This window comes from Osmia lignaria, chromosome 2, assembly GCF_051020975.1.
Source record: "Osmia lignaria lignaria isolate PbOS001 chromosome 2, iyOsmLign1, whole genome shotgun sequence".
NCBI classification, from domain to species: Eukaryota; Metazoa; Arthropoda; class Insecta; order Hymenoptera; family Megachilidae; genus Osmia; species Osmia lignaria.
This window is the reverse complement of record NC_135033.1, coordinates 5,485,250-5,503,907: the sequence shown is the minus strand read 5'-3', so window position 1 is coordinate 5,503,907 and position 18,658 is coordinate 5,485,250. Positions and strand designations below refer to the sequence as shown.

General features: G+C 36.2%; 2 protein-coding genes and 1 long non-coding RNA gene across 3 annotated transcripts in view; 1 reads left to right on the top strand and 2 right to left on the bottom strand.

Moving 5' to 3' along the window:
• Positions 1-8,923, top strand: part of LOC117605858 (uncharacterized) — a 145,081-nt gene extending 136,158 nt beyond the window's left edge. Inside the window, exon 4 of the long non-coding RNA XR_004581799.2 lies at positions 8,627-8,923. This is a non-coding gene — a long non-coding RNA (uncharacterized LOC117605858). The remainder of the gene's footprint in view (positions 1-8,626) is intronic.
• Positions 8,924-11,916: 2,993 nt separating this feature from the next.
• Positions 11,917-14,468, bottom strand: LOC143306103 (apolipoprotein D-like). The gene is made up of 5 exons (XM_076692512.1): positions 14,425-14,468; positions 13,253-13,369; positions 12,836-12,966; positions 12,569-12,748; positions 11,917-12,487 (listed from the first exon to the last, which is right to left on the bottom strand). The coding sequence occupies exons 2-5, from the start codon at positions 13,361-13,363 to the stop codon at positions 12,343-12,345; spliced, it is 567 nt and encodes a 188-aa protein (XP_076548627.1). The 5' UTR covers positions 13,364-13,369; positions 14,425-14,468; the 3' UTR covers positions 11,917-12,342.
• A 1,044-nt stretch (positions 14,469-15,512) lies between these two features.
• LOC117605793 (apolipoprotein D) lies at positions 15,513-16,929 on the bottom strand. The gene is made up of 4 exons (XM_034327512.2): positions 16,778-16,929; positions 16,582-16,712; positions 16,266-16,506; positions 15,513-16,103 (listed from the first exon to the last, which is right to left on the bottom strand). Exons 1-4 carry the CDS (start codon positions 16,889-16,891, stop codon positions 15,684-15,686), a joined length of 906 nt encoding a protein of 301 aa, XP_034183403.2. The 5' UTR covers positions 16,892-16,929; the 3' UTR covers positions 15,513-15,683.
• Between the last annotated feature and the right edge of the window lie 1,729 nt (positions 16,930-18,658).

Below are 18,658 nucleotides of genomic sequence, written 5' to 3'. Positions count from 1 at the left end.
TCCGAATACCTTTAAACTATAAAGTTAACAAATTTTCAACGTTGCTCAAATTTAATCGTTTCCACGGACGATCGAATTGTCGACCGACGAGAACGCGACGACAAAAGGACAAAAAAAGTATTAACCGATGGAACGCTTTGCACGAATCTAGGTCGCAAAATTGAACGGTCGATCGTCGCTTTCCTGCTACAAATAATCGAGAATCGATTAGATTCTTTACCGTGTGTTTGCGCACGTGCGAGAACGATTCATTAGCAGCTCGAGGTGCGAATCAAAGCTCGCTTCTGCTTATTGCATCCCTGTGCAGAATTTATTTCGGGCAAGTCACTTTTCACGGGAAAATTAAAGTATCTGCCTTTTAATTTCAACGATGAAATGAAATTTTTGGGTCGAATAGAAGAATCGCTGAAAGGATAGTTTAATTTAATTTTATATTAAATAATTTCGTTAATAGGTTTATTAAGTTTATGAAACGATCGAAAGCATGGAATAAGAGCAGCCATGATGGCACCGAAACGCTCGCCAAGCACCAGTAACAGCTGCCGAAGATCCTTTTTTCCTTTTTTAATTAGGGTTACAAATTAAATAGCGACCACAATGGCCGCTCGCAAGTTTTTAATTACTGTTACGTATTATGTAACGTTCAAGGTAGCTGGTCGGGATTTTTATTTTAATTAGCCGCCCAAAGTATCCAAGTCTTAATTGATGCTCGACGTTTTATTCTTCTGTTAAATACAGTTATTGAAGATTACAAAGGGTCCTAAATGGATGTTTGGATTTTTCTTTTCAATTATTGTACAAATTACCGAATACTAAATGGCAAAGTAAAAATTCAGGTTACGAAACGTTAAATAATGGCGGTGGTTTTTCACTGATTTCATTTTTACAACAATCAGCGGAGAATTTCAATTCGTTACAGATTCCCAAAAGCATTGAACACCTATCACAAGAATGTTCGATAAGAAAACTTTCGTAAAACCGTGCCGAGAAGAGTGTCGAGGATAAAATTCCGTTTCTTCTATTGATTCTCGAAGAACATTCCCAAGAACTCGAGTAATGAATTCTAATCGCTCGTTCCCTTCTCGACCAACGAAATTATCCGAGTCACTTGAGAACACGAGGCCACCTTCCAACCTCCTCATCCATTTCGATTTCAATAAAACACGAAACTTTCTCATCACCCTTCGCCCTACTGTCCTGATAATTACGATTCGTGTTTCGCAACGAGTCGTTCCAGAGGACACTGATTTGTTCTGGCGAATAATTTTAAAAAATCGCTGTTTTCGTATAATTATCGAACAAATATCAATCGCAAAATCGTTAATCAAGTCCCAGCGAGGGAGAAGTCAATTTTATTCGGATATAACGTTAGTCGGCTCTTTGATTAATTATGCTGTCGCGAGCTCCTCTTCCACCATTAATAACTCAAAAATTGTGATGTAAATTAATCCTGTGGTAAAAGAGAAGACAATGTAGATTGATCATTCGATACTGTTGAATTCTGGCGAAATAATTTTGCACATATTTTTCTGATTATTCAAATAATATTATTTTTCTTTGAGCTCCAGACATACTATATTTTCAATTCATAACACGTTTAATGAACTAAAGAACCGATACTTTAATCCGATTATCGAGTTTCCCATCATTTCAGTATGTTCCGAACTTAATTTTAAGCTTGATCGTCACGCTCAGTCACTTTTTCATCGTGTTAAGAGATTAATATCCAGGCTTACTATACAGGCAAGAAAAAAAGAGCACGTTTAACGCGAAAAATATTGGAAAACGTTTACGAGAGCTTACGTTCCCTGCCCTGGTTATTAAGTTTCAATAAGCTGTAACATCGTCGGATTTCATATTGGACGATGTAAGATGTATGTTATAAGTTCTTCGACTTAATAAAATCTGTGATCGCTTAATTCTCGATCATCTAAATATTATTCCATAATTCATTCTAGTAAGCTATAAACGTGATTCGTTCTACAATTGCTTTAGAAAAATATTAGCGAATTTGAAGGGTAAAATATTTGGATTTTTTCAATTTATTTTCTATCAGAATTTGAAATAACACAGGAAACAGGGAAGTTTGAGCCACGATGGTGGGAAAGTGGAACGCGAATACTTCAAAACTTTCCGGGAAAACTTCTCGACGATATCTCATTTGTAAATCACATTGTGCGGCATACACGGTCGTTTTCCATCGAGTTGCGGAAGTTTTTCGCGGGAAATTGATTTTGCTGCACGTGTCGTCGCGAGAGTTTTCTTTAGGAACGTGCAAGATGTCCAATTTCCTCGAACGGACCTTCGCGCTATGAGTTGTAACTTTTATTTTACGAAACTTCGGATTTTCCCCGTGGAAAATTTACCATGCTCGATACTGTACGATTATCAAACAATATTAAAATTGTTATACTGTATATCGCATGAACAGCTTGTCGCATACCATTAGTTGAGAACCGCTGGTCTACTGCATTCGACAAATCCCTTGCTTCAAGTAGATACAACTTGTCTGACCACATACGGACAGACTTCCGAGTACGTGTCGGAAGTGCTAAACAGCTCGGTGAAAGTTACACAGATCTTTTCTTTTCGCAAATCTCTTTCTCTAGAATCATACAGACTACTTTTTCAATTATAATTGCTCTTTAAAATATTTTAATGTTTAATTTTCAAGGTGTTAAAATGACTCTACTCAAATTTAAAACGTACACTACTGTCAAAAAGTTTGGAAACAGAAATTTAAATAAATAATTCAACTGCATTGCATAATATAAAATATATACTTCACCTATATAGTAATATAGAAGAAAATAGCAAAGGAATACAATGTAGAATCACTTATCTTGACTTTTTAATTATTTTTTAAAACAATTCAAATGATTCTAAACTTCTTGTCAAATTTTCTAGTTGAAGCTCAAGAATAGTTTGCACCTCGAATTTTCAAAGCATTAATATATCTCTGTATAATATCAAAACGCGTACGTTTAAAATTTTAGGATTTTCAACCCGTCAAAATGACTTTGTTTAAAATTAGAACTCCTGTGTCCCAAATTACCAACTTTTCGCTGATGCAGCTCACGTTTGAAATTCTCTACTCGTTAAAGTATCGCTGTTCAAACTTTAAACAAATACGTACGAAATTTCCGTTTAAAATAGAATCGAGTTCGAATTTTCAAGCCATCAAAATATCTGTAATGAAAGTTGAAACACACGAGTCCCGAATATCCATCGCCTACGGCTCGATTCCCATCCCAGTAGCCATATCCGCCAAATACTCCGCGACTTAATTATTCCAATATTCACAGATGATGCTCCAGATTGAATAAATTTTCCTGATAAATATTTCCAGCCATGGGAAAGCAGTTAGATCGATCGCGTTATATCCCGAGGAGATAAAAAAAAAAGGCGAATTATTTGTTAGGTACAGTCGCACGAAATTCGCGTTTGGCTTCATTGTATCGTCGAGGGGGCACGATCTTCAAAAAATGCCGCGTTAGATCGTTTCTCTGGATCGACTGTACGAAGAGAAGATCCTCAAGGACCTCGAAGGGTCGCACGTGCCATGGATTTTAAAGCTCTTGTTCCCGCTGCTCTTTTTTCTCTTCCGATTCACGACGCCAAAATTTATCTCTTTAAGTGGTACGTGCCAACAAACTGGATCCTCCAGACGAAAACCTTGAAAAAAGAGCCTGAAAATTCGAATATTCTCCTCTTACCTTCAGGGTTGTCGAACTCGCTCGCTAGTTTCTTCCGTAATTCGAAAGAATCGAAACAGTTCTTGCCAGAAAAAGAATACCAGATGAAGAAAGGAACTTAGAAATGACTGATTGCAATGAACAAGTCCGTTTAGCGAAGGGGAAAAATAACAAAACTTGGAACAATTGATGGAATACGATTGATCGTGCAATCTGTTTCGATGCACGATCGATGAACGCGAAACAAATCATTCAATTTGTTACGGAATTTAATCGAGCGAAAAAAAATTGTTAACGTTCGTGCTGTGCTTTCTTTTGTAAGGAAAATAACAAATTCAACATAGTTGCAAATGAAAATAGCGATGAAAATGTAATTAACGAAACTCTAGGAAAGATTAATTACCGAGGTAATTACAGACGTTGGTAATTCATTTTTAAGACAATTAATTTCTCTCGAAAAGAAGATAGAACTCTGTTTATCGCTGTTGAACGACTTCTTAAAGTCACGCGTCCTAAAGTACGACACAAAAGTAGTTGCAGTCGCGTCGTTTTTATGAATTACTTTCTTGATTTACCGTCGCGTGGTATCGTACTAATGGCCGACCATAAATTGCCGGCCTTATGAGCATTGCGATATAGAGTGCCTATGGGGACAGTTGTATATGGAGCGAGGTAAACGAGGGATAACCACACGTTTCATTGAATCAAAAATATAGAAGTAATGATCATACTTTTAAACTCCTATAAATTTTTCAAATCTGACGTGGTAAAATAATTCAAAACAAAAAGATTGATAAAGTAATAAGTTTATTTTCCAAACGTTAACATATTTAATAATTCAACAAAGTTATAATAAATCTTAAGTAAAATGTGAAAATCCAGAAATTTTATCTCACAGAGTATTCGATACTTGAAAGTTCGCAATCCAAACGAAACTTCAGCATCGAAAAATCGAAGTATGTTGCCCAGTACGAGGATATTCTCCGAAGCAATGTTCCAGGTTGCAGAATGCTCGGTATCTCGATTGCAAAAGGGTGTGCAATTTCAACGTGCTTCCATGGCGAGAAGTTGGAGTCTCGCGATTCGGCCGGCAACTGCACCGGACGAACACGCGGGTGCAATATGCCTGTGCCGTCGGTGTTTACCGAGCTCTCCGCGATGGCACTTGCAACAGGAACTCGTTTCATGTTTCCGGATGCTGTCCTCGTACAACTGAAACGGATCGCTGTCGCGTGTATAACAAAACCAAAAGGTAGAAAATAAAAGTATAATAACGACGGTATACAGCAACCGCCACCCGTGTGACGGAAAGAAAAAGAATTTTTGGAAATGCACGAGGTAAAAGCTGGAAAATCTTTTAGTTATTTTTGTAGTCGGATATGGGGAAGAGTGTGAAGATAAATACGATGAATTTATTTCAATTTATAATAAACCCTGAAATTAGAAATCTTTGTTGCACGATGAATACGAAGGGTAACATCGCACACTGTGCATCACGATAACGTAGCTATGCACTTTGCACACGTGCGACCTTCGTTTACTATGTAGATGCATCCATGTGCATATGAGCGTACGTTTCTGAACGTATACGCACGTGCATACACGTGAATAATGTGGCTTACGATCTGTGTAACATAATGCAGAATACAACGGTAAAATACATTACACGTACGTGTAATGTTTTAATATTTTAATGTTTTAATTCTCTCTTAAGAGAGAATTAAAAAAAGAATTGCTTTTATGCAATTCGTGTTTCAGAGGATTTATAAAATGAATGTTAGGTTATTAAACAAACTTTATTGTTGAAAGCTCTCAGAGGAACAAACGATAAAGGGAATTATTAATATTGAAATAATTAGAATTAAACAATGAGTTAATAGAGGATTTTTCGAAACTACACGAAGCGTGTTGGTTCAATCCTACCATGTACATTTTGTATAATCAGCTTACAGAAGCACTGTGGCGAATCGTGTTCCACTCCGATATCGACATTAACCGATGCATTTTACCCGTTTAATAGTCGTATTTACGGTTCACGGATATAATACCACGGGTTAATTAATTGTATCAAAAACTTTTACTCTGACGATAATGAAAAATCAATCTCTAAATTTGAATATTCTTAGGTCATTATTTAATGGAATTATAGGAATGCTGTACGCTCTATAATATGCTATGAGATACCAAGCAAGTGCAACAATTAAGTGAAACTTTGGTAAATAAACGTCCGCATTTAGCGAAGCGTGAAACCAACCTTCAACCGCAATGCTTTTAACTGTACATCAGAATATCGGTTGAATTATTAATAAACTTCTACGGCGAATACATATTGCAGCAGAAACCCATCAAAATGAATCATTAGAATGCAACTATTAACCATTAGAATTTCCCAAAGAGCACGCAATTGTTCGAGAAAAGAAACACAAGTTTTTAAACGTGGTTTTATAATTTACAGCACACGAAATTCGAAATTCCGTGGCCCAGTTTCCGCAAGCAACTCGTATTAATAAATTTTACGAAAGTTCCAACGATTTTATTCACGGTTCGTTACATGTGACAAATGTCTTAACGAGAATATCGTACTAGAACAAAAGGCTACCAGTTAAACCCAGTATGCACATAACAATCCGTAAAATGCAGGTGTTGCTGCAGTTTCGTTTCGCTACCTGTGCCCTGCCGAAGAGAATTTCGGATATCAGGAACTTTGATCAAGCATTAAGGTCAATAAAGTTAAGGATTTAATGAATAGTAGAAGGTGTTCGCAAAATTCTACAAAATTACGGTATTTCATTGAGATTGATTAATATTTCATGAAAGTAGCTTTAATATCGTGGTTATTAATCGATTTTAAAGAGACATTCAAAGCGAATTGAAGCTAATGGGTACTTTGACTGCCATATTCCGTTGCGAAAAGGGAATATCAAGAGCGCCGATGGCTGACACAATTTTCCCCGGACTGATAATTGCTTGCATAGGTTAATTACGTGGTATATTATCTTTTTAGCATTTATAAACATATTCCGGATGCTTTGCTATTCCTTTTAATCTTACAAATTAATTTTGTTCCGTTCTGTCCATGGTTTTACAAGATTTTTAAAATTTCTTTTTAAAAAACAAGCATTTGAAACGATCTCGAAAAATAGAAGTTTAATTGCTTTTGCATTTTTGTCATTTAGAAATTTAAGGCAGACATTTAACAACTGTTCATTTTATTTTGCCCTCTTTTAATTTCTGTTGAAAGGACAAACTATATTTAAGCTTCTTGAAACAGAAAATTAATTAATTTTAGATTTCTCTCATTTACAAGCAGAAATTTAGCAAACGTTAATTTTATTTTATCCTTACTACGCTTTTATTAAGTTTTTTAATTTGCTTTAAGAGGACAAGCTACCTTTGACCTTTGAAATGCTTTTGGAAAGAGAAATTTAATTACTTTTGCATTTCTGTAATTATTTATAAGTAGAAATTTAAGAAATAATTCTTAAGGGAGTATTTGAGACACAAGCAATATTTCTTCATGAATTTTTTGCATAAAACTTCCCTTTAGTCGCTGCAACTCGTGCCTCGTTCCGGAAATTCACATTTTCCAAGGTAAAAAAGAACCTGGGTACTTTTAATTTATTTTGTCAGAGAATTACGTGGGCGCTATATTGAGGCTGATACATCGCAGTGCCCTGCTGGATTCGCGTTTAATCCGTTCCCACGATAATTTAATATTCCGTGTGTGCACCCTCGCTAGTTGCAACTTCTGAAATTCAATTTTACATGTTCCTTCACTGGCATATCCTAGATTTCCTTAATTGGTGCTCGAACATGTTATTGAAAATCCAATGTATTATAAGTTTTTAAGCTTAAATTTTTTGAGCTTAAAGACATCAAAAATTAATTTTGTAATCTAGTAAATTAATCTTGAGGTAGTAGGTTATTATTCAAATTTAATTTTAGGGCCAATTTTAATAGAAGTATCAAGGTATATGTGTACGTTTTCTAAGCCTAGGTCATCGAAACTTAATTACTAGTTTCCAGGCTAAGTACCTCTGATCACAAGAAAAGCGGGAAAACGAATCAATTTTCTTCTCACGTAAAACATTTAAGATCACCACCATGCAATAATTGAAGCAATTATCTCGGAGATTTTAATTAAAGTCCGTGAGAATCGTACTTGAGAATACAACAATAGGATTTCCAGGTTTTATTAAGTAGCTGAGAGAAAACTTTCCCTTCTTTCTTTGCACTTTTTAAATGTTATAGTTAATGGGGTTCTAAGAATGTCATATCAACCCTTGTGTAGGCAGAAATGATTCTTTCAATAAAGAATATTTTCCTTTTGTTACAACTGTTTGATTTTAAATTCCTACATCTAACAATGATAATGTACGATAGCATTCTTTATTTATTTGGGATCTTCACTTACCCTTTCATAACCGCCTCTTCGAATCCTCTTCTAATTTTCACGCGTTATTATTGATCCATTCTTTCTCCTCATTTTTGTCGTAATTCTTTAACAGTTATAAGTCGTACCACTTTGATTAATAAATTTATTATTTCAGCTATTTATTATTTCACTGTGAAATCTTGTACCACTTCATTTTTGTGCTCCTTCCCAATGTTGGTCGGGAACAGACTGCTGGTTTAGACTTGTCTTCCAGTACACACGGAAGATCGCGTAGGAGTACGGTTCCAATCCGCGTTTGCCCACGTGATAATAATTATATGATGTTCTAAGAAAAAATTTTCAATGATATTACAGGAAGATATAAAAATATTAGAAAGTAAGGAGTTTAATAGGCTAACAGTATTGTATTTATGTCACTCTTATATCCTATTTTTAATTTTCTATCAGTGCGCGCGTCGGACATGACACAACTAGCGCTATCCAGCGATTGGTGGCAGAATTAATAAAATACTGTCTTTGTTTTCTGTGTCCGCAGGTGTTCACACCTATGACTGCAGATGCCACTAGACTGGACATTAAGAGCAATTATTTAATTTATAAATGCTGCAACAGCTAAAAGCAAGGGGACTGACACCACCATACTCAATAGACAACTTTCTAGTAGCACCCAACATTACCGCTTTAATAATTATTGATGCTTAACCACAAACAATTTAAAACTGTGATCTACCCAACTAAAGAATAAGTTTTAATTATAGATGTAAACCTTGTATAATTTAGATATAGTTTGTACATAAAAGATAGAGTTTAGGGAATAGTTATAAGGTCTTCGTCGTGCAACCAAAGTTTCTGGAAAGTACAAATTAGCTTAGGTATACAAATAATAGTTATTTCTGTAAACTTTTATATGTTCATAATAAAGAGACACACATAGGCCCGTGTAGGGCCTCAGGTGTTTTAAAAAATAAAACTTATTTAATTTACCCAATTTCGTTTGTGAGTTATTTATTTAATTTACCCAATTTATTTTCCGAATTGTTTATTTAATTTACCCAATTTCTGTTCTGAGTTATTTACTTGATACACGTCATTTTTTTCCTCACTTAATAATTTAGTTGACTTAACTTCTTTTCTTAGTTATTTATTTATGCAACATTCAATAACTGTTTGATCTTAAATAAAATATAAACATAGTGTGCATGAAAATCAAATTTAAATTAAAATACAGTAATTTACGGCCCAACATAAGAAATTTGACATAACACGAGGTGTGACTTTCTCAGTCTTATAGCAACCACCGAGGGATGTGGAACAACTTGTGAAACATGGCATATACTTCTTATTTCCTTTCGGAGTACATATAATTCTTTTAATTTTACCAGTTATTTATTGTTCTATTCTTTTTTATGGACAAGAGCCTCCCTTCGCAGATACATATTTTTTTATTCTTATCATGGGCCTCGTGAGGAATATCCCTAAATCACTGTATCCCGTATACCCTGTATTTCTACATCCCTTAGATCTCTACATCTCTTATATCCCTGCATTAATCCCTTATATACCTCCGCATCCCAAACATCTCTATATTTGTTACATCCCTGCAATCCATTACCTCTGCATCCATTACATCCCTGCTTTCTTTATACCTCTCATCCCTAAATCCTTCACATCTCTGCATCCGTTACTTCTCTGCATCTCTTACATCCCTGCATCCCTTACATCCATGCATCTCTCACATCTCTGTATTCTTGCTAGCACCCTCTAGCGGAGAAAGTTTGAACTAAATTTTCGACGTCGAATCAGCGTCCTCTGGCGACGAAAAAAGGAACTAAAGCTTGCAAAAATCTTGGCCCTCTAGCGGGAAAAATTTGAACTAAATTTTCGATGTCGAATCAGCGCCCTCTGGCGACGAAAAAAGGGACTAAAGCTTGCAAAATTTTTGGCCCCCTAGCGGAGAAAGTTTGAACTAAATTTTCAATGTCGAATCAGCGCCCTCTGGCGACGAAAAAAGGAACTAAATCTTGCAAAATTTTTGGCCCTCTAGCGGGAAAAATGTGAACTAAATTTGCGATGTCGAATCAGCGCCCTCTGGCGACAAAAAAGGAACTAAACCCTGCAAAGATTTTGGCCCTCTAGCGGGAAAAACGTGAACTAAATTTTCGATGTCGAATCAGCGCCCTCTGGTGGCGAAAAAAGGGACTAAATCTTGCAAAGTTTTTGGCCCTCTGGCGGGAAAAATTTGAACTAAATTTTCGATGTCGAATCAGCGCCCTCTGGCGGCAAAAATTTCAACTAAAGCTTTTAAGAAAAGGGGACCAAATTTATAAAAAACTTCAGGTAAGAATTCAGAAATATGAGAAATAGAAATATATAAGGGATGCAAAGACCTAAATGATACAGGGACGTAAGGAATGCAGGGATGTAAGGGTTGTAGAGACGTAAAGGATGCAGGGATGGAAGAAAGCAGTGATGTGAAGAATGTGAGGAATGCAGATCTGTAAAGGATGCAGACATGTAAGGGATGCAGATGTGTAAAGGATGCAGATGTGTAAAGGATGCAGGCATGTAAGGGATGCAGATGTGTAAAGGATGCAGGCATGTAAGGGATGCAGATGTGTAAAGGATGCAGGCATGTAAGGGATGCAGAGATATAAAAGAAGCAAGGCTGTGAGGAATACAGAGATGTAAGGGTGCAGGAATATGAAGAAAGCAGGAATGTGAGAAATGCAATATATAAGGGATGTAGGGATATAAGGGTTGTTGCGATGTAAGAAATGCAGGGGTGTAAGGATTGCAGATATACAGGATGCCGATATATAAGGGATGCAGAGATGTAAATGATACAGGGATGTAAGGTTTGCAGAGATGTGAGGGATGCAGGGATATAAGTTTATTCAATATGCTAAGAAGACATATTCAGCAAATTGAATAAACGTAGGAAATGAAATAAGAGTATGTGTATGTTTAAAAAGTAGATCCGCGCCCTTCGGCTGTCGCTATAAGACTGAGGAGGTTTCATTTTGCTCTGAGGTTGATAACGGTGCCCAATCAGCCATGGCGTTCCCAAACGGCTAAGCATGATTAATTATTTTGACAACCGACTTTCGAATCGAACTCATTATTCATTTTGCTGGTTAATTAACGAACCGACTCGATTTAGCGACTAACTACTTATTTGAGAAAATTTTGTTCTTTCCCAAATACAAAAGTGTCACCTTAATGCCTGCTGGCTCGTGGCATCGCCCAGTGGTGAGGACATCTTCTCCTCTGCTGACTTACGATTAGGCCGCCGTTTTGCCTCGAGAGACGTCGAGTTTCTAAGATCATCATTCTGAAGTATAGAACAAATAGCAAAGCGGCTGGCAGCCATGGGTTGTATGCGCTAATATGGAACCAAACAGAGCAGATTTCTACTTTATAAAAGAGTTAGTCGCGTGGTGCAGCACCAGTAAAATCCTGTGCCTGAGTACTCTCGATACCGACGAGATACTGTATCGGTACGACAGTATCTTGTCGGTGCTCTCGATTCTTCTCTGCTGGATACTACATGACCTGAAATACCGAGATTCTTTTCACTAAACTGATCTGTTGCGCACCCTACGATTTAGAACGGTAATTTTGAGAACTACAGAAACGATCAATGGATCGCACTGATTGATAATGAAAAGAAGAAAGGTTCGAAGAACGTGTCGCGTAACACTTTGGTTTTTCCTAAACATCCAAAGGCTGTAATACGAAAATTGGAAAGGAGTTACATGTTTCATGGTAGTTTTGAGTAATAAAATGTCCATATACTTCATTTGCTTTAATAAGTAATCATTTATTATCACACATTTTACTACTCCTCACTTACATTCGCTATCATTTTCATTAATAAATAAATAAATACAATGCACGATAAATACAACAATATATCATAGTAAAACGTAACAGCAATTAATAAGTTATTTTATATGATTTTACGATAAGTAAAGAGTTATACGATGGAAGCACTATATTAATTACAGTACTTGAACAAATTGCCCACAAAGTATCATTCAAATACGTACTAATTAATAGACTTACCGACGCACAACAAAGTAAACTATCATACTAATGTACATACAATATGTGGTTAAATGTTCATTACTTGAATTGAGCACATTCATTAAAATATACAACCTCTAAAAACGTCGTTATTTATTTAACAACAGTAACCATTTTTTTTTTTTAATTGTAAAATACTCTTCTGATGCTTCACGCAATATTTTTTTAATTAGCTTGCGGACAATTCTTCTGATCTGTACGAATAAAATATGCTCTACTGATGTTATTTTTATCTAATACTTGATAAGCCTTTTCTAAAACTGGAACCGGTGGCTTTGGTTCCCTTGCAAGGATCCATGCGTTTCGTACACTGAAGAACATATAGGAAATCAATGATAGTTATCAAATTTATTTATATAAAAGATACTTTCTGGTAGATATAGACAGTTACCTGAATACACCAAAGTTCGAACAACTCCATACTACAGCGTAAGATTTGTAATCGGTATCCAGAATCCAGTAAGGTGCATCTAACGGGACCGGAATTGATGGAAATGTGACGACTAATCTAGGATCATCCGCCTTAGCAAGTGGTTTCCCAACCCCTTCGATACTCGAAGAAACACCGGTTCTAAATAAGCAACAAAGATTTCATTTTACAAAATTACTCGATTATCAAGCAATGTTTTTTAATAAGCATAAATTCAATCGTACTCACAATGCAGAGATCTGCTTATTTAAAATGGTTATCGTACCATTTTCGGTTGGACCGTATTCCGCGGTCACGCACTTGCCGCCGAATTCAAATAACGCGAAATATCTTTCGATCTCGTACCATTTCCCCAGATACTGGAACATAATGAGAGGTTTCATTTATTCAAATGTTATGGAAACGTTACTCGATATAAATTCCATGCATCTCGAAGAGAGTTTGAACTTCCGTTGAACTTGGATACTTTACATATCTCTTATTACAACGGATGTATGTATATCAATGTCTTTATTGAGGACAACTTTCTAAATACAGGTTGCATTGCACCTTAAGTAAGTCAATAACACAGGTAAACACCAGGAATCTATTCCGGTGTCTAATATTCATTGTTAACGTGACGAGCATAATAATTGCGATACGTACCCTTTTCGGGTCAAAGTTGTCCAATGTTTCCACGTTGGGGCACACGCCTAGAAATGGCACTTGTGCCATCGCGACACTTACGATGATCAAAATTAAAGGTAGCCGCAACATTGTTCTCTGTGAACAGAATTATGTGTTACAATTCGACGTTACACTTACATATGTACGTACAATTTTATGAGTAGAAACAGGAAAAACAGTTTATATAAACACAAAAAGTGTTATACAAGAAATTGTGCAGATGGAAAAGTTACATAAGAAATGTTTTTTATTCTTTTATCAAACGTTTGATGGCCTCAGTTTACATATAAACCTTTTTCTCTATTTTTACCCCTAAAACATATTCGCAAAGTTTGAATAAAATTAAGACAATCTGTATGAATTGTATAAATTTCGATATGATAATCGATCGAATTAAGAATATATTGATAGATATTTATTTAAAAGATGTTTTGTCCTTTGTAATTTTATGCAAATGACTCTTCTGTTTGTTAATGTACATTTTATCTCTTTCTTCACTTTTGTTAATATTGAAAAATTACAATAAACGCATAGAAACCCGCAGCAGATGTCTTCTGAATATCCAATGGTTGCAAATGTTTTCCTCAGCAAAGCTGCGATCGTTAAATGAATCAAATCACGTTCGAGAGAACAGTTAACTTCCAACCTTCCAGCTTTGAACAATGTAGCTATAATGTAGCTTCCCGTTATTTAGGGTATCTTGCTACAACCTATCAATAATTCACCTGTATTTATCGCAATGTTACATATTCATATCGCCGATAAGGTGTATTTTTTAGAACAATTTCACTCGTCCTAAATAACGTTCTAGATTATTGAAACTAGCATTTCAAATTTTCTTTAATAGTTCCAGTGACCTTATTAGTAATCAACATCTTAAAATAGAATTGATAAATTCTAGACATTTCTAAAATGAAATCTTTCTGGTGGTTTGCACGCTGTCAAGATTAGGAAGTAATAAAAAAAAAATAATGAAATGATTATTTATGGACAATAACGCTGAAGCGTGTCGATATCGATAAATCGATCGTTTTCTTCTGCATGATCATCGCGTATGCGATGGTAGCGTTCGATAGCAGAACCTTTAAGTCGTGTTGAATGAAAATCACGAAGGTCACGGGCTGAACTTGATTCGAATGGAAGACGTATACCTGATTGCCAGTCGTTGTACACGCTGAAAGTTGACAGGTCCGAAGAATTCGATCAGGGTTGACAGTTACACTTCTCACACGATCAACTGTTCGTTGTTGACTGGCCTTCCCGTTCTTTGCACGTTCCGTTTACGCAGACAGAGTCATACAGGCCGACTGGGTGCATTCGAAAGATTTCTGTCAGTTAGTGGGTCGCTAACGGTACGTCCAAGGTTCAAGAAACCCGGGTCTGTGATTCGGATTTATCGTCGACCAATCAACTCTTCACCGATCTCTGCTCATCTAATTTCGGATGAATTTTGTAGAACCGGTTCCAGAAATACCTCGTGGCCAGAAAATATGAAACTTTGATACACGGGATGAGTCACGTAATTAAAAGTATCGATTAAATCTAGATTTTAGTTCGAGACCTCGCTTTTCTTACGAGTGCAACGATGCACCTAGAAAATTCGAGTGCACCTCGTTTTCTAGAATGAAACTGCATATTTATTTTATACAGGTCGATTCTTGAAAATGTTCTACGTAAAAAAGTAATAAAATACAGTGTTAAAAATTAACATCTAACTTTAGAATTTGAAAAAATATACTCTGAATAGCACAATTTACCATTTTTCTAGCGAAGGTACGGCGAAGAAGGATTTATCATATTATAATATTTATGCTGCTTTTGAAATACTGGCAATGAGACACCTAATGTAAATACTTGCTTATCAGAGTTTATTTTTACTTTTATTATATACTGCTTCCTACATATAAGGAGTTTCTATAGATTCTATGTTTCAAAATTTTAGTGAATTGTAGTTAGAAAAGATTTGTATTATTTGCAAATAAATAGAGTTTGTAAAAAATCAATCTTTCTTAAAGTAATTGTTCCTATTCTTTTATAATGTTTTTTATTTCAGCAAATGATAAATATACGTATTTACCAATTAATCATAGTATAATATTTTTTCATAACATACACGAAGAATAATTAGTAAAAGAAATAACGAGTACACTATAAAATTCGTATCAACATTTTATGTAACAATTTATTGAAATTCTTTTTTCTTTTTTTTTTTACATTTGTACATAAGCTAAAACAAGCATCCCCCTATGCCTCCATGAACCATGAAAGTGATCATTTTCGAAGGAACGTAGAATAATGAATACGAATACTCAGGCGAGACTGGTTTCCATAATAAAACCGCTACGAGCCTAAGAAAAATAAAAATTTGTTGAATGAGATGAATTAAAAATTTTTTTTTAGAATTCTAGTTTCAAGCAGTCTTCTCCCCTTGTTTCATATTTTCATCGACTTTCTCTTTCATAGCCTCCTTTTGTTTCTCCTCCTTTTCTGCAGTTTCCTTGAACAGATTTTCTTTCTGGGCCTCGGCTACCTCCACGATTCGTTCAGCAACCGGGTTCACCGGTTTCTTCTTAATACCTTCTTGTGCCTTCAAGGATAATTTTTCGTTGTTTGCTTCGATGATGATTTGTGGAGCATCCGGTACCACGGCAGTTCGAACAGAATGTTCAGGCTTTTCCTCCGATTCCTGGGGGTTCTCTTCACTTTGCGACACTGCTTCCGCAACTTCCACCGGTTTCGCCGGTGGCGCATCCAAGAAAGCGCAGTCTTCTTGATCCGTTTTCACGAAGAACGTTTTCGAGATCTTGTACTTATCCAAAACAGCGTACGCCTATTTAAAAAAAAGATTCAACATCCATCCTCCAAGGACTACTAAACGTAACTTGTCTATAATTAACTAGAAATAATCGATGATAGATCCTTTTGGAAATTCGTGTATCATTCGTGTGTGGATATCATGACAGCTAAAATATCAATAAAGATTCGAACGTACCTTTTGCAACACTGTTCCTGGAGCCAATCTTTCTCTGGTCATGACCCAGGCATTCTGTGTATGGAATGGACCAATACCGGAACAGCTCCACAAAACTGCATAACTATCGTAATCCGTTTCAAGCACCGAGTATTTTGTTTCCGGTGCCAATGGTATCGTGTATTTAACAGTCAATTTTCCCTCCTCAGCTTTCGAAGCAGATTTCTTAATTTCACCCGCTAACACTCTCTTGATTCCGGTGCTGGATATTCAATGACAATCTTTCAATTATAATAAATATTCCTTGTTTCAAACAAATCGTCAGGTATGTACTTACAATCTGTTCGTAACTTCGTTGCTGACCCGAAATTTGCCATCAGGACCCAAAGTATAGTTCGTCATAACGCAACGCGACACTACTTCCGTCAGCTGGAAGTACCTTTCGGCCTCGTACCAGACACCCAAAAACTGCAAGAAAACGCGTTAAATTATCATTTCAATAAAAGAAATTATTTGAATTTTCAGAAGAGTACCTTAGTCATGTCGAAGTTAGCCATGGGAACGTAATCTGGACAGAAGCCCAGACTTGGTATCTGGGCCCTTACCAGGGCCAGAGCTGAAATGATGATAACAATCTTCCCGATCATGTCTACTGTTGATCTGCTGTGAGCATCGTTCGTACCTCTTGCTTTATATACATTAACCGGGGAGTGCAAGAGCGTTGACCGGACACTACCCCCCTCTGTTTTACCTACACGTGAATATCCTTACGGTACTCTTCAGAATCTGGTCACCAGACGATGGTCATTGGTCAATGTTGCTACCGACTTCTCGTTGGCAAAGAAATTCAGACAAGATGGGTGATCGACGACCCGTCTAGAAACGAGCTACGTGTGTAACCAGCATTATGCAATTCCTTGACAACGGTACTTCCAACCGAACCAAGACAAATCCTTTTCTTTGACCGATTGGTGTCAATCAATTTGATGGGATGCCAAGCCCAGGCTGGATGTACATGGGTAATTGTAACGGATCCTATATAGGTCTACGAATCTTCGAACTCTATTCTCTTTTCTATTTCAACATTTCTGATCATTCCTTTGGCGATTGAAACGGAAAATGAGAAAAATCATCGTGATGCAATTTTGTTGATAGTATTCGAACGAAATAATGGTCCCAAAGAAATTAAGTCGAATTTATGGTTAATTTGGCTGAGGATTTTACCCTTGAAATTTTCACTCATGATTAGAGTATTTATCACAGCAACCATGCTGGAATGCATGGTTGTGAAACTTGCACCTTTGATGGTGTTATTCCTCTTCCTGCAGTCATTCATGAAACGGGTTTCAGCGACCTCGACCTTAAGTCTCTGTATTTATGTGTTCAACAAATGGAGCAGGTAGATGGCAAATGGTAGCTGAGTTTTCCTCCGCGGAACGAACTGAGAACTGGCTATTACTTATCGTGTTACAATTATGCAATCGACGCTATCAACGCTCAGATGCTTAGCATATACCACCACCATGAAACCATGGGTCTTGCCAGTAACGGGTTTTCTCGACGGGCTTTCTTTTTGTATGAAATCCCCTTGGTCATTGAACCGTTAGTTTCGAGTAGATATTCTTCTAACGATACTCTAATAAATCCATAAACGAGGAACCGTTACGACGTCATTTTAAAAACAATATTAAACCTGTCTTCTTTTTTTCTTTATCTAACTCAAGCCTTGACTTTATCAAATCTTCACTTTGTTCCTTGAAAATAAAACGATCGACAGTTGCAAAATTTTCCGTGGAACTAAAAATGTTAAAAATAATAAAGTATCATTCTTTTTTTTTCTAAATTTTACAGGACAGATATTCTGATATCTAGAATAATTCTAAAACGATGATATTATTTTTTGTACGAGGAGGGAGCAAGGATATTAACAAGAACCAGGTTGTTTCCGATCACTCATCTGTCTTCCATAGATTTCTCAACTGAATTAATTTATTTCTTGTAAACCTATGAACACTAAGAAAGCACGCGGAAAACGCATTCCGCTCGGAAGATGCTTAAACTCTACGAAACTCTGGCCAGGTGTTCGGAAGGGCAGTGAATAATCAACGGAGAGAGGAATATTTTCAATAAATTTCTACTTTTCTTCTTAAAGTTTCATATGACAAAATGAGAACGATTTTGCACTAGATTAAAACTTTCCAAAAAAGATATATTCAATTTATGTTCCTTGTACACGTGATCGAAATAATTCAATTACTTTCGAGAGGATAAACGTGCCCTTTCGAGACATCTGGCGGCGAGTGTGTGTATCTTTACACAATAAACGTAACTAATTAACGTTAAAATAATCTATATACATAAATCCTAGTGCGCTTACGTCACGAGAAGGGGGGAACGAGGGGGTTGGAGAGAGT

What these genes read in the sequence shown, in the direction of transcription:
- LOC143306103 (XM_076692512.1), bottom strand. Translation starts at nt 13,363, where the DNA reads ATGTTGCGGCTACCTTTAATTTTGATCATCGTAAGTGTCGCGATGGCA. An exon ending in AATAAGCAGATCTCTGCATT is followed by an intron (nt 12,749 to 12,835) that starts GTGAGTACGATT and finishes TTGCTTATTTAG; the next exon opens with AACCGGTGTTTCTTCGAGTA. An exon ending in TCGAACTTTGGTGTATTCAG is followed by an intron (nt 12,488 to 12,568) that starts GTAACTGTCTAT and finishes TATGTTCTTCAG; the next exon opens with TGTACGAAACGCATGGATCC.
- LOC117605793 (XM_034327512.2), bottom strand. Translation starts at nt 16,891, where the DNA reads ATGATCGGGAAGATTGTTATCATCATTTCAGCTCTGGCCCTGGTAAGG. An exon ending in CTAACTTCGACATGACTAAG is followed by an intron (nt 16,713 to 16,777) that starts GTACTCTTCTGA and finishes GTTTTCTTGCAG; the next exon opens with TTTTTGGGTGTCTGGTACGA. An exon ending in CAGGAACAGTGTTGCAAAAG is followed by an intron (nt 16,104 to 16,265) that starts GTACGTTCGAAT and finishes TTTTTTAAATAG; the next exon opens with GCGTACGCTGTTTTGGATAA.